At 52.9% G+C, this 12,915-nt stretch overlaps 1 protein-coding gene across 1 annotated transcript; it reads left to right on the top strand.

Annotated features, from left to right (window-relative positions):
* Nucleotides 1-5,257: 5,257 nt before the first annotated feature.
* Nucleotides 5,258-12,915, top strand: Rasl10b (RAS like family 10 member B). The gene is made up of 3 exons (XM_038328223.1): nt 5,258-5,473; nt 10,511-10,635; nt 11,161-12,915. Exons 1-3 carry the CDS (start codon nt 5,258-5,260, stop codon nt 11,429-11,431), a joined length of 612 nt encoding a protein of 203 aa, XP_038184151.1. The 3' UTR covers nt 11,432-12,915.

The following is a 12,915-nucleotide window of genomic DNA, read 5'->3' as shown; positions in this document are numbered from 1 at the left end:
GCTCTAAGAGAGGGGCCCCGACCTTTTCCAGTCCTCAATCCCGCATCCCCTCCCCCCTTCCTCTCTCTCTCTCTCTCTCTCTCTCTCTCTCTCTCTCTCTCTCTCTCTCTCTCTCTCTCTCTCTCTCTCTCTCTCTCTCTCTCTCTCTCTCTCTCTCTCTCTCTCTCTCTCTCTCCCCTCTCTCTGTGTTAGTGGTGTTCATCCGGAAAGCTAAGACCACACACTGGGCTCCATACCGTGCAGTGTGTAAAAGCATCACACACCCTGGCTTATTTCTGCCCTGTCTGCAACAGTGGGGGAAAGAACTAGAATCTGTTTCATAAATACAGGCTCCTTCTTGCCTCCATCACACAGTACAGGGCAGAGCTGGAATCAAATACAGAGCTGTCTGACTGGGAAGCCAGACTTCTGACCATTGCACTTTCTGCCCAGCAGAGATGGAGACAGCCGTTGGGGAAATGCCCAAAACACAGAGCCCAACGGGAGAAGGGAAAGAGGGTCTGTGAGATAGCTGGAGCTTCGGAGGAGGATGCAGTCACAATGGGGAAAACCTTTGGCGGATGGGCACAGACCAGTTTCTCCTTGCCATCCATTTAATGCCCAGCTGTGATGCCCTGCTTCCCATCCATCCAGTACAGGACAAAGAATGAACTCCTGGTGGTTTGGGTCAGTGATAGTTTTCCTTGTCAGCTTCACTGGATTTGAAATCACCCAGAAAACACATCTCTGGGTGTGCCTGTGAGGGTGTTTCCAGAGAAGTTTAAGTGAAGGAGGTAAACCCACCTGAATGCAGGCAAAGGGGGAAAAATGCACTTAACCTAGCATTCACCTCTGCTTCCTTCCTGGCTGCCCATATAGCGCCAGCCACCTCTCATTCCCACCACTTCTTCTTCTGGCCACAATAGACTGTCCTACTAAACCACGGGCCAAAATGAAACCCTTTCTCCCTGAAACCATTTTTGTCAGGTATTTGCTGCACCAAGAAAAGAACTAGAAGAGGGTCTCTGAGACTCTTTTAGGGGGGCAGAAAGCAGTCAAGAGAGCATAGGAGTCACAGTGTGAGGTCAGAGGATGTATGGGAGTTCTCTCCTTTGGATCCCAGGTACCAAACCCAGGTCCTCAAGCTTGGCGGTAGGCGCCTGAACAGGCTGACATCTTGCAGCCAGAGACCTTGTCTTAAACTCTCCCAACATCTTCTGACCCCATTCTTCCAGCCTGTAGGGTTCTGTCAGGTCTCTCGACTCTCTCCTAAAGCCCCTACTATTGTGCCAAGCCTCTGCTGACCCCTCTAAAGAACTGGCTGGCCTGTTCTGCCCTCCCAGACACTTTGACTTCGAACACAGAACATTTGTCTTTGGCTTCCCCACTGGACTGTGAGCCCTCTGCTGAGCTGCCTAGCTAGTGACTCAGTCTTTGTATTCCACATTTTGCATTTAAATACGAGGACTTACTCATCTTTTCTCAACCTCAATGATCTCATCTGTAAAATGGGGGAAACAGAGCCTATTTCATAGAATGTTCTGGGGATTTAACTTGAGGATTTAGGCAAAGCTCTTAGCACACTGGGATGTTAGCTACTGATAAAAAAAATACGTTGATGAGGATTGCTTGAGAATAAATACAAGAGAAACTGCGCCCTCAAGCCTGGCAAATGCTGGGATCTCACAGAGGAGAGGGACTGCAGTTTTAGAGGAGTGGAGGTCATGCTTTGGCAGGGGCCCAGCTTTGCTTGGCGCTAGCCTGGCCTGCTGTTCCCTGCCGCAGTGAAAGGCGAGAGTGACCACCCTCTACTCCGTCCTCCCGGGGTGGAGGAGCAAAAGAACCTGGATGTCAGCACCCAGGGCAGGGCACACGCTGGGCAGCTGCCAGTCACTGACTGACTAGACCGGTAAGGGTCGGAAGGACAGACCGTGGGGAGGAGGGGACCAAGAGCTCAGCTGGGGGCAGGGTGGGTGGCTGTGAGGGCAGGGAATCGCAATGAAGCCACAGGCCCCCGGGCCTTTTCGGTCCCCGCCTCCGATTCCTCCAGGTTCGAGCCACATTTTCCCCAGGGAGAGTCAGGAGGGAGATGAAGGTCGAGGTTAGGGATTGGGGAGCTGGTCCCGCGGCGCCCGAGTGAATCCGTCGGGCTTGGGGACCCAGCGGATCCCCCCGCGCCCGCCTCCCTCTCCGCCGGTGCGAGTGGGGCGGCGCGCTCCGCAGGGCGAGCAGCTGAGCGACCCTCAGTGCTGCGGCCCCCCGCGCCCCAGCCCGCCTCGCCCGGGCCGCGGGAGGCGCCCCTCACTCTCCCCCCGGGCGGGGGAGCCCAGGCAGCGCCGGAGCCCGGGGGGAGCGCGGCCGCGCCTGCCAGGGCAAGGGGCAGGCAGCCGGGACGGCCCCGGGTAAGCGGGAGGAGGAGGAGCGGGGTGACCGCGGGGTGAGGGGCGGCCCGGAGGCGGGGGGGCGGGGGTGGCGAGGAAGCGGCCGCGGGAGTGGAGCTGGGGCCGGAAGCCAGCAGGGTTCCTGCAGCCCCCACACCTGCCACCGATCTGGTCACCGGGAGCCCGGCATCCGCCGGTGCCCCCACCCCTATGCGAACGTGGTGGGGACACACCGCGCGAGGATCTAGGGCCCTGCCTTTAGGATCCTCAGAAGCCTCTGACCTCCCCAGTGTGAGGTAGAAACCCAAGTCCAGGTCGGGGAAGGGACTGGAAAGAGGCTGTGGCCTGAGTGTGTGACCCCTGTCTCTTGCCTTGGAGCTGTCTGCAGATCACTGCAGAATGCAGGCCCTGGGGAAGCTCAGGGGGCTTGGACCCTGCTTCCTGGGACAGACCTTTCACCTCACATAACTAGGCATGGGTTTAGTAAAACGCTTAGACCCAGGATCTGTACCTGGGAAGAAAGAGAAGATATCTGTCCCCTTTGAGTTGGGGACAGGGCCACACTTAGGCCTGGTAGTTCCAGAGGCTGGCCCGTGCCTAAGGGGCTATTCTTGCCCCTGCTCCTTGGCTCCCAGACTGTACCTGGCTTTTGTTTCTGCTACTACTAAGAAAGAGTTGGTTTTGGGGCTTGAGAATCTGCAGGTAGGGGTATATCCTGAAACCTCCAAATCACCACACCCAGAGTGACTCCAGACTCCGTTTCCTTGTTCTTTGCCCTCTCTTATTGCTCAGGACTCCCCCATCCCCACCTGCTTGTGCTGTTATGTAATTAACCCAGCTGAGTCTCTTTGCCAAGCTGGCAGCATCCAGGAATGCCCCAAAGGCCTAAGGACCTGAAGGGATCCTGTGGTGGGAGGGTTGGTCCTGTCTCAGCTGGGAGCAGACTCAGCAGAGAGCACCTGTTGGGGAAAGGACATGCATGAGGCACAAAGGAGGTTAGAGTTCTAGACTTAGCTTCCCTGAGGCTCTGGGGTCTTGTTTTGGTGGTGGTGGTTTATCTCTTCAACAAAATGCAAGGCATCATATACATGCACACGCACTACAAGTACGTGAGTCCACGCAAACAGTAAATCGTGACTCCTTCCAAGATTGCTAGGAAGTCCGATTGAGCATCTAGGAAAACCTCTGATGGCCACCAGCAGTCACTGTTTGTTGCATACCCACTCTGCACCAGGCATGGGCTTTCCATGAACAATCTCACCACACCTAGGAAGTTTCTTGGCCAAGGTCATACTTAGGTGAATCGCAGGGCTGGGAATCAAACCTTGGTGGCTTCCCTCCAAGCCCTGTCTTTTATTTACCATTGCACACGCATACAAACCCATAGATTGAGTGCTTTAAACCAGAACAGCTTAGGAGACATTCAGCTATGAATCGAAAAGATTCATATGTATGAAAAGAACATGCAGGGCTGGAGAGATGGCTCAGTGGTTAAGAGCACTGATTGCTCCTCCAGAGGACCTGGGTTCAATTCCCAGCACCCACATAGCTCCAATTCAAGAGAATCTGACATCATTATAGCACATGAAATAAAAGTCAAAATAAAGTTTAAAAAAAAAAAAAAGAACATGCATCATCAGAACACACGCACACATAGAGACAGAGGCTGAAAACCATGGCACCCTCAGGACCTAGTAAATCCACCTCCCTGTACCCATTTACTAATTGTGGTCTCACCATTCAACCCAGGAGGAAGATTGTCTCCTTCCAGCTGAGAGATTTACTTAGGTTGTCTTGGAAGTGGGAGCTGTTGGCTCCCCTTTACATATGTGTAACACATGGCTCCAAAGCAGGTGTTTCACCCACAGACCTACAGGAAAAAAAAAAAAAATCATCAAAGCTGGGGGTTTTGCCCGAGCTCTAAAAGTCACAGGCACTGAGCAAGCAAAAAACTAATGAATCCATCTCAAAGTCCAGCCCCTTCCTGAGCAGCAGCTGTGTGCTGCCAGGCCCTCTGAGCTCCAAGGGATGTCAAAGACTCAGACCCTGCTTTTAGTCTGTCACTGTTTAGAGTCACTATGCTTAAACATGATAAGCCCTGCAACCTGTAGAAAGTAGCGGCAGTTCCTAGTTGTGTGGTTTGGGGCACACGGAGCTTCTCTGAAGTGCAAATAGGAATACTTTTCCCTTAGGGGTATTATATTGACTGAGGATAACCATGTCGGCGGGCTAGCAGCCAGTGCTCAACTGTGTTGCTCTCCGGAGTCAATGCAATCATCTAGTTCAGTGGGACTTTGGGAAATGCTAGGGGCATTTTGGGTCATCATGGTAACTGGAGGCTGCTGTGGGCAGTTATCTCCTGAGAGCCACAAAATGAAGATGTCCGAAATAATGAGTCCTGCACTAAAAGAGCTTCCTCCTCTGAGGATGCCAAGAGGGCCTCCACTGAAATCAGGATGTGACTGAGACCCAGAGGAGGTGCCCGTTAACCCCAGGTTTGGGGCTGGGCCTGGAATTTGAATCCAAGTCCAGAGCTGTCTCCGCTGCGCACTGAAGTATTCAGGTTGAGGGGAATCAGGGCACCGTGCACAGCAGGGGTTGCAGGAAGAATGGATAAGGAAGGTGAAGAAGTTTAGGGGAATAGAAGACCTGTCAAGTGGCAATGGCAGCTTCTGCAAAGATGCAGAGGTGAAAAATAACAGCACAGGTCCAGGGATGATGACCCAGAGCCCTGAGCCCACCTCTTGTCCCCCCAGTCTAGGTGGTGGCCGAAGAGGGCCAGAGGCAAGCAGAGGGAGCAATGTTTGGTCCTGACGGTGGCTGAGCCCCCAGCCCCTGGAATATGCAGCCCGGAGGAGCCCCAGGCAAGGACGCGGTGGCGGAGTGGGGCGGGAGGCATGGTCTCCACCTACCGGGTGGCCGTGCTCGGGGCGCGAGGTGTGGGCAAGAGTGCCATCGTGCGCCAGTTCTTATACAACGAGTTCAGCGAGGTCTGTGTGCCCACCACCGCCCGCCGCCTCTACCTGCCTGCTGTGGTCATGAACGGCCATGTGCACGACCTCCAGATCCTGGATTTTCCACCCATCAGCGCCTTCCCTGTCAACACACTGCAGGTAAGCTGCCCATATAGGCAGTCAGGTGACAGGGGAGAGGAGATGCCAACCTTCTCTACCTCTCCAGCTCTGGCCCCACTGCCAGGAACTCTACACCACACCCTGGGCCTCCCTCCTTAAAGCCATCCCAAGAAGCTGCTCGTTTGCGTGCTAGTGAATTTCAAAGATGTTTGAGGATTGTTTAATGTGTGCCAGGCCCTGCACTGGGCACCAAGACTGAATAGTCAGCAAAATCAGAATATGGAGTTTGCTTTCAAGGAACTCATAGTCTGGTGAGAAAGGACTAACAGTCTTATTGTGCGATGTAATGATTGAAGGTAGTGGGAGAGCTAATGCAGCCCTGGCTGGAAGGGTCTACCATGCTCAGGCGTACTGCGTCGCGGAAGGTGATGTCTCAACAAAATAGAGGCAGTGGAAGAAGAACAAATAACCCTAATGCCTGTTCGTAAGCTGAGCTCTCCTGCCATGGCCTCACACCCTCCCTGTCATCTGTAGAAGGGCCGGCAGGACAGACTGAGACCTGAGAAGGGATGTTCTCAATGACTCTGGAGACCACAATCAGATCCTTTGCCCAAGGTCTTTTCTCTCAGGAACCCTTATTCCCAAGCCCCAGGACAGCCTTAAGACCCCTTGCAGAATTAGATTTAACCATCTCCATTGCCCACACTCCTTTCCACACCCCGCTCCCGGGCACCTTCCCCAGCTTTTAGAACCAGAGCCTTCACACCCCTCTCTCTCCCTCTGGCTTGGGAGGAAGTTGGCTGCAGGGGAAGCAGAAGCAGAGCTCCCGGATGGGCCAGAGAGTGCAGAGGCTTGTGGGCATTTCATAGAGACAAGAACGAGCCCTGGCCAGTTGTGACAGCAAATTCAGCCATCTCTGGCTGGGGCCTGATGGAGCTCAGCTGTGTCTCAGCTGCCCCAACAGAAGAGCCTCCTTGGCCCATCTGCTGTGAATATTTGACTCAGCACCCCAAGGAGAAAGAAACCTGGTCCAAGCATGTGATCCACGGTGTGCCTGAGAGGTCAGGACCTTCTACTTTTCACTTGGAAATTTTGATGAAATCTGGCTCTATGCCCAAGTACATCTTTCACATTCAGTTGGAATCTGTGTTTACTAATTTCAGAATGGGTCAGGGGCATAAATGCCTGAACTGTGGCCTCACACAATCGGTGTTTCCGCCTCTGCCCCTTCTCCCTGTAGTAACTCTCCCTAGCCATTCTCACTGATGGCTCATTGATACTCAAGTAAGAAACCATATTTTCATTCGGTCTCGCCTTTCCCATAAAAATCAACCCCACTATGTCCCGTGTCTTGTTTTGGGCTGTGGTTGTGGCTGTTGTTAGCACTCTACCGCCGAGCCCCATGCCCAGACTTCTATCTTTTTCTTGTTGTTTTCATTAAGAGACAGGATATGGCTATGTTGCCCAGGCTGGCCTTGAATTTAAAATCCTCCTGCATAGTCCTCAGGGTAGCTGGGATTACAGGCATGCATCTCCAAACCTGGCCCTTGCTTCTTTAATTTAACATTTTGGGTTTTGTTTGTTTTGCTTTTGTATTTGTGGGTTTTTTGTTTTGATTTGTTCTTGAGGCATGGTCTTTCTATGTAGCCCTGGCTGCCCTGGAACTCATTATGTAGACCAGGCTCAAAGAGATCCATCTGTCTCTGCCTTCCGATCTTGGGATTAAAGGTGTGCGACACCGCACTTAACATTGTAACTGGAGCCAATATTTCCTGCCTCTGTCTGGAGGACATCCTCATTCTCTAGACAATTTTGGTCACTATATTTGCAGGAGCAGTTACTGGAAATGGTGTTGCCAATAGATAAATAGACGTGGAATTTAGAAAGTGTCTCCAAAGTCCCTTCTCTAAAAGTTCTATGTGTATCCTATGAAAGTCTGGGATTTTTGACACTCTAGAGCAGTGGTTCTCAACCTATGGGTCATGACCCTTTTGGGGGATACCATATCAGAGATCCTAAATAACTGATATTTACATTATGATTCATAGCAGTAGCAAAATTACAGTTATAAAGTAGGAACAAAATAATTTTATGGCTGGGGTCACCACAGCATGAGGAACTGTATTAAGGGGTTGCAGCATTAGGAAGGTTGAGAACCACTGCTCTAGAAGATGAGAGAGGATATTTTCAGTGTGGTCTATCTTTGCGTAGTGAAGGTCGTGCATTTTCTATATAGTTAAGACTTTTATGTTTCTGGTTTTGGTTTGGTTTGGTTTCTTTCTGAGAACTACTAATATCATTTGCCTGTTTGGGGTCCTTATTATTGGGGGTTTTGTTTTTGTTTTTGAGAGACAGGGTTTTGTGTAGTTCAAGCTGACCCGGAACTTTTTCTATAGCCAAGGGTGACCTTGAACGCCTAAACCTTCAGCCTCTACGTCCCAAGTGCTAGGATTAAAGGCATATTTGTGTGATTCTCCTCCTCCTTCTCTTCCTTTTCTTCTTCCTCTTCCTTCTGTTTTTGAGACAGGGTCTCCCTACATCCATAACCCTGGATATCGTGGAACTCACTATATAGACCAGGCTGGCCTCCAACTCACAGAGATCCATCTGCCTCTGCTTTCCAATCTTGGAATTAAAGGTGCACATCACCATACCTGGTGACCCTTTTCTTCTTGATTGACCCTTATATTAGATGCTAAGATCTCAAAGATGCCACTGCTGGAGCACAGTTAGGGACTCTGAGTACAGAAGTCTTAAGAAGGGTCCTTGAAAGCTCTACAATCAAATATCAACCTTAAGAACTTTGATGGCTGCTTTCTAGGAATAAAATAAAGTAATGCTTCCTAGAGTCTGAGCCTGTTACCTTCCACAGTCTCTCCTCCTTCAGAGCAGGAAGCTGAAGTTAGAAGGCATGGGCAGCCTGCCGAAGGAGATGCCTGGAAACACATGGCTAAGGCCAGGTGACTGAGCCCCTCAAACTATATCCCTGGACTTAGACCCAATTCCCATTTCTCTGCCTCTGTCTCTGCCTTGTCAGCTAGGGGCTAAGCCCAGGGCCTTGTGTGTGATAAGCACATTCTTTACCACTGGGCTGTGTGTTCAGGCCATTCTTTGACTCAATCCAGCCCACAGATGGCCTCTGGGGAAACAAATGAGAACCCTCCGTGGAGCACACCGGCTGGAAAAATGAGCGTTCTCCATCTCTCCTTTCAGTCAAGAAGTGGAGGGACAGCCCAGCCAGTCTGAGGCTTTCTGCCGTTCCCTTCTAGAAGCCTCCTTAGAGGAGTAAGTGGGAGGCATCCTGGGGTCCCCTGAAGGAGGAGTGGGGCTGTACCCTCAGTCTGGCAGCCTCTTTCCAGCAGCCCGGAGAGGGCTTGCAGAATGGAATCTAGCCTCCCTCCCTCTTCCCAGGGGTCTCCATTCCTCACGTGGGGTGGGAGACAAGTTGCATGCATAGACCTGCAGGCCCCTGAAACCCTCACCCCACCCCCCGGTAATTGTGTCCCACCAAATCCAAGGTTTCCTGGTCTGGGAGAAAGCAGATTTATGGCTTTCTACATTCTTAGATCTGTCCTCCGCATCCTGCCTCTGCACCAAAAATTAAAACCTCAGCACAGAGATGCCACATCATCTCCCCAGGGGAATCCACCGCAGCATCTCCCGAGCTTTTAGGCTGGAAGCACCATTCCGAAGTCAGACTCCACACTCTACAGCTGCCACCCAAGTCTGCCCACTTCTGCTTCAGCTGAAATTCTTACCTCGACCGCGTTGAAGCTGGGCCTCCACATCCTTCTGGCCTTCCTTTTTGTGTGTGCCAGAGATGGGGCTCAGGATCCCATACGTACCAGGCTCTACCCTATGACTGCAATGCGCCCCTTTCCTCCCCTTCTTTCCCGTGGGCCCTTATGAGGAGAGACCCTAGTTTCCTTTGCCCCCACAAGGTTTCTGCCCCCAAAGCTTTGGGAACCTCCTTTCTGCACACTGTCTTCCCGAACATCCTTTTGCACTTACATCTGTTGGCAGATTAACTATCTAATTAGTCCTTAGGGAACCTTCTCGTTAACACATTTAGTCTTTCCAAGGGCCTATTCATCGTGAGCTGAAGCCCCTCCATGAGAAGTTCTCACAGAAGGAAGTATTTTTAAAAACATTTAAATAGCCAAGCTAGGCATGGTGGTGCATGCCTGTAATCCCAACAGTTGAGAGGCAGAGGCAGGAGGACCAAGAGTTCAAGGCCAGCTCGGGTTACATAGGAAGACTTAGTCCTTAAAGCAAAACAAAAGCAATCCCATCTTTCTGGAACTCCTTAGGCTTCTGTTCTGTGTCTCCTCCGCCCCCTTCTGCTTCCAGTCTCATTTTTTTTTTCCTGGCTTACATTCAGGCTGCAACCCAAGGGCTGTTAAATTAAGGATAGGATTTACCCTGCTCCTGGTTGCGGGTGCTGTGGCTTTCAGCACCATGGAGAGAGCTTACCAGAAGCTAAAACCCCACTTAAGGAGGGACAAAAGGAGGGAGTGTATAACAAGGAAAACAAAACAAAAGCGGGGCCCCGGCCCTCCTGGGTGCTCACTGCAGTTGCGAGGAAACAGAAATAGGATAGCTGTAACTAGGGTATAATCCATGACCTCAGACACAGGAGAGGCTGGACACAGTCCTCCGCTTGCAGGAAGGGTGGCAAATCTGGGCTGTCCTGGGCGGGAGCTTCATCTAAGCCTTGGAAGATAATACAGTAGGTAGAACCACTCAGTCAGGGTTGTGCTCTTAGGGGGATTCATAAATGTGTGTTAAACAAAGGACTGGATGGGTGGATGGATGAATTAACAGAGCTAATCTCCAGATCCTCACAAGATAGTGTGATGGGCCAAAAAGTCAGTCAGCCTGTGACTTGCTGTCCCCTGACTGGGGAGGGGAAGTTACAGCTCTGAGCACCTGCGTACTGGGGAACCTGGCCTTCTGCGGGGGAGGGGATAGGAAGCTCCTGTGTGGTGGTAGGTGAGAACACTGTTTGACAGGGTGGCTGGGGGCTGGGAGGCCTCGTGGCTGCTCTGACGGGGGGTATTGGCGGGGGTGTTGCAGGAGTGGGCAGATGCCTGCTGCAGGGGACTCCGGAGCGTCCACGCCTACATCCTGGTCTATGACATCTGCTGCTTTGACAGCTTTGAGTACGTCAAGACTATCCGTCAGCAGATCCTGGAGACGAGGTGAGGAGCTGTGACTGTCTGTTGTCTCCGTGGGCGCCCTAATGGTGGCCTGTTTCCAAAAAGGGGGACACGGGCAAGGGGGGAAACACAGGTCACAGGGAAATGTATGCCTTTTCTGGTTCCCACGTGTCCCCCCCCCAACACCCCTTTCCCTTTCTTTCCAACTATGTAGCCAGGCTGGTTATGAACTCAAAATCCCTCTGCCTCAGGCCTCCCTAGTTCTGTAATTACAGGTGTGGGTCACATACCCTACTTCTATTGACTCATTTTGGGACCCCTGCTTTTAACATGGCGGTGAAGAGCAGGGGCTGGGGATACATGGCCTCAGATCAGTTGACATATAAGCCTCAGTGTCCTTGTCTGTAAAATAGACAATAGTATCGACTTTCTTGCATCCAAAGACGTGCCTTTTAGAGATGTAACCTTCCCCAAGGGGCTGGGGCTGCACCTGGATCAGAGTACACACAAGCGCGGAGTCCACTGGTTTTTGAGACTGGCAGCACAGAATTCTGTTTCGACCCTCAGGGTGATCGGCACCTCCGAGACGCCCATCATCATCGTGGGCAACAAGCGCGACCTGCAACGCGGACGCGTGATTCCGCGCTGGAACGTGTCGCACTTGGTGCGGAAGACCTGGAAGTGCGGCTACGTGGAGTGCTCGGCCAAGTACAACTGGCACATCCTGCTGCTCTTCAGCGAGTTGCTCAAGAGTGTGGGCTGCGCCCGCTGCAAACACGTGCACGCCGCCCTGCGCTTCCAGGGCGCGCTGCGCCGCAACCGTTGCGCCATCATGTGACGCTGCGTGCGCCCTGCTGCAGCACTGTCCCAGCGGAAGAGAGGGCAGGGCGGGGCCAGCCTCCCTCGGGACACTTGGGCTAGAGCAGGGAGTCCCCGGAGGAGAACTCTGGGCTCCTGGCCTGAAGCATCCCTGCAGCCACACACCTCCCCCACGAGAATCAGAGGAGAGGGAGCCTCCCCGCCACTCCCCAGTCCTCCCCTCCAACCTGGGTCTCCCTGGGACAGCCAATCTTCAGTGCTGTAGTGTAGTGCCCGGCCCCAGGGAGCGCCACAATCTGAGGGCTGAGCGTGTGAAATGGAGGGTAGGGTGAGGAGGTGCTGTCTTGGCCGGGCCCCTGCTCATCTTCCCTACAGTGTGTCTGTCTTTGCCACGTGTCCCCTTTTGCAGTGTCTGTCCACTCAAGTATCTGTCCATCCTCATTTGACCTGTCTTCCCTTCAGTGTCCCTCCCAGTCCCCCAGCTCCGTTCACAGGGCTCTCATTTCGTCCATCCCCTTGTCGCAGGTCCTGGCAGCTTTGCGATGCCTTCTCACCGGCAGCGCCACCGGCACAGGGCAGAGAGAGGCAAGTGGCCCAAGGACCAAAGCCAAGGGGTCCGAGGGCTGAGGTCCCACAGCCGTCAGGGAGAGAAGGCAGAGCTCTTCCTCATCCAGGGAGACCTCCCTGCCCAGCAGCCCCCAGAGACGCTACCACCTACTTTCCAGCCTTAACTCAATGGTCCCTGCCGGGTGCCCCTCACCCTTCCTGACCCCAAAGCCAGATGGCCCCCGGGCTAAAATTCCTTTTGTTTTGTTTGACAGCGTGGAGAGGAAATTCCCCTAAGAATAGTTTTCTCTCCAGGATGCTAGGACCTACTTCTCCGTTACCTCCTGCACTGGGATGGTCTGCTGTATTATGGGAGGTTGAGTTGTGGGGGACTGGGGGTGGTGGGCAAGGTGGTGCCCAGGAGGGGGTCAGGTTATGCCAATGGTAATTTTGTGTCCCAGTGCCACCTCAGTCCAACTGCCTAAGACTCTGCCTCCATCAGGTCTCAGGTTGTCTTGATCAGTCTGTGTAGGGGCAGAGCCGAGAAAAGAATAAGGGAGCTTCTTGTGCCATGGGAGCTAGGCATGCATCCCCACCCATAGGTGGAGACCCTCAGGATCTGACCTCTTGTCCTAACACCAGATTGGCCCTATGCCCTAACTCACCCACCCCATTTTCCCCGGCTGCCTGGCCGGGTTTCTACCTCTCGTCACCGGAGCTGATCACTGTCAGTTTTGTACCGATTTAGAAATAATAATACTGGAGATTCTAGGAATGGCCTGAGGGATTGATGGGGGACTTGGAGGGAGGGAGGAAGAAATGGTGGTGTCCCCTGCCCCGGCCGAAGAGAGTTCTTGAGGCTGACCCCTCAGCCTCAGCCCTGGTCCAGTTGGGAGGATAATAAGGACCCTTTATTAAGAGGGGTACGTAGGATGCCCGGCCTTTTCCCGGGCTGCA

This window comes from Arvicola amphibius, chromosome 4 (genome assembly GCF_903992535.2).
Source record: "Arvicola amphibius chromosome 4, mArvAmp1.2, whole genome shotgun sequence".
In the NCBI taxonomy this organism is placed as follows: domain Eukaryota; kingdom Metazoa; phylum Chordata; class Mammalia; order Rodentia; family Cricetidae; genus Arvicola; species Arvicola amphibius.
This window is presented reverse-complemented; position numbering and strand designations above follow the sequence as displayed.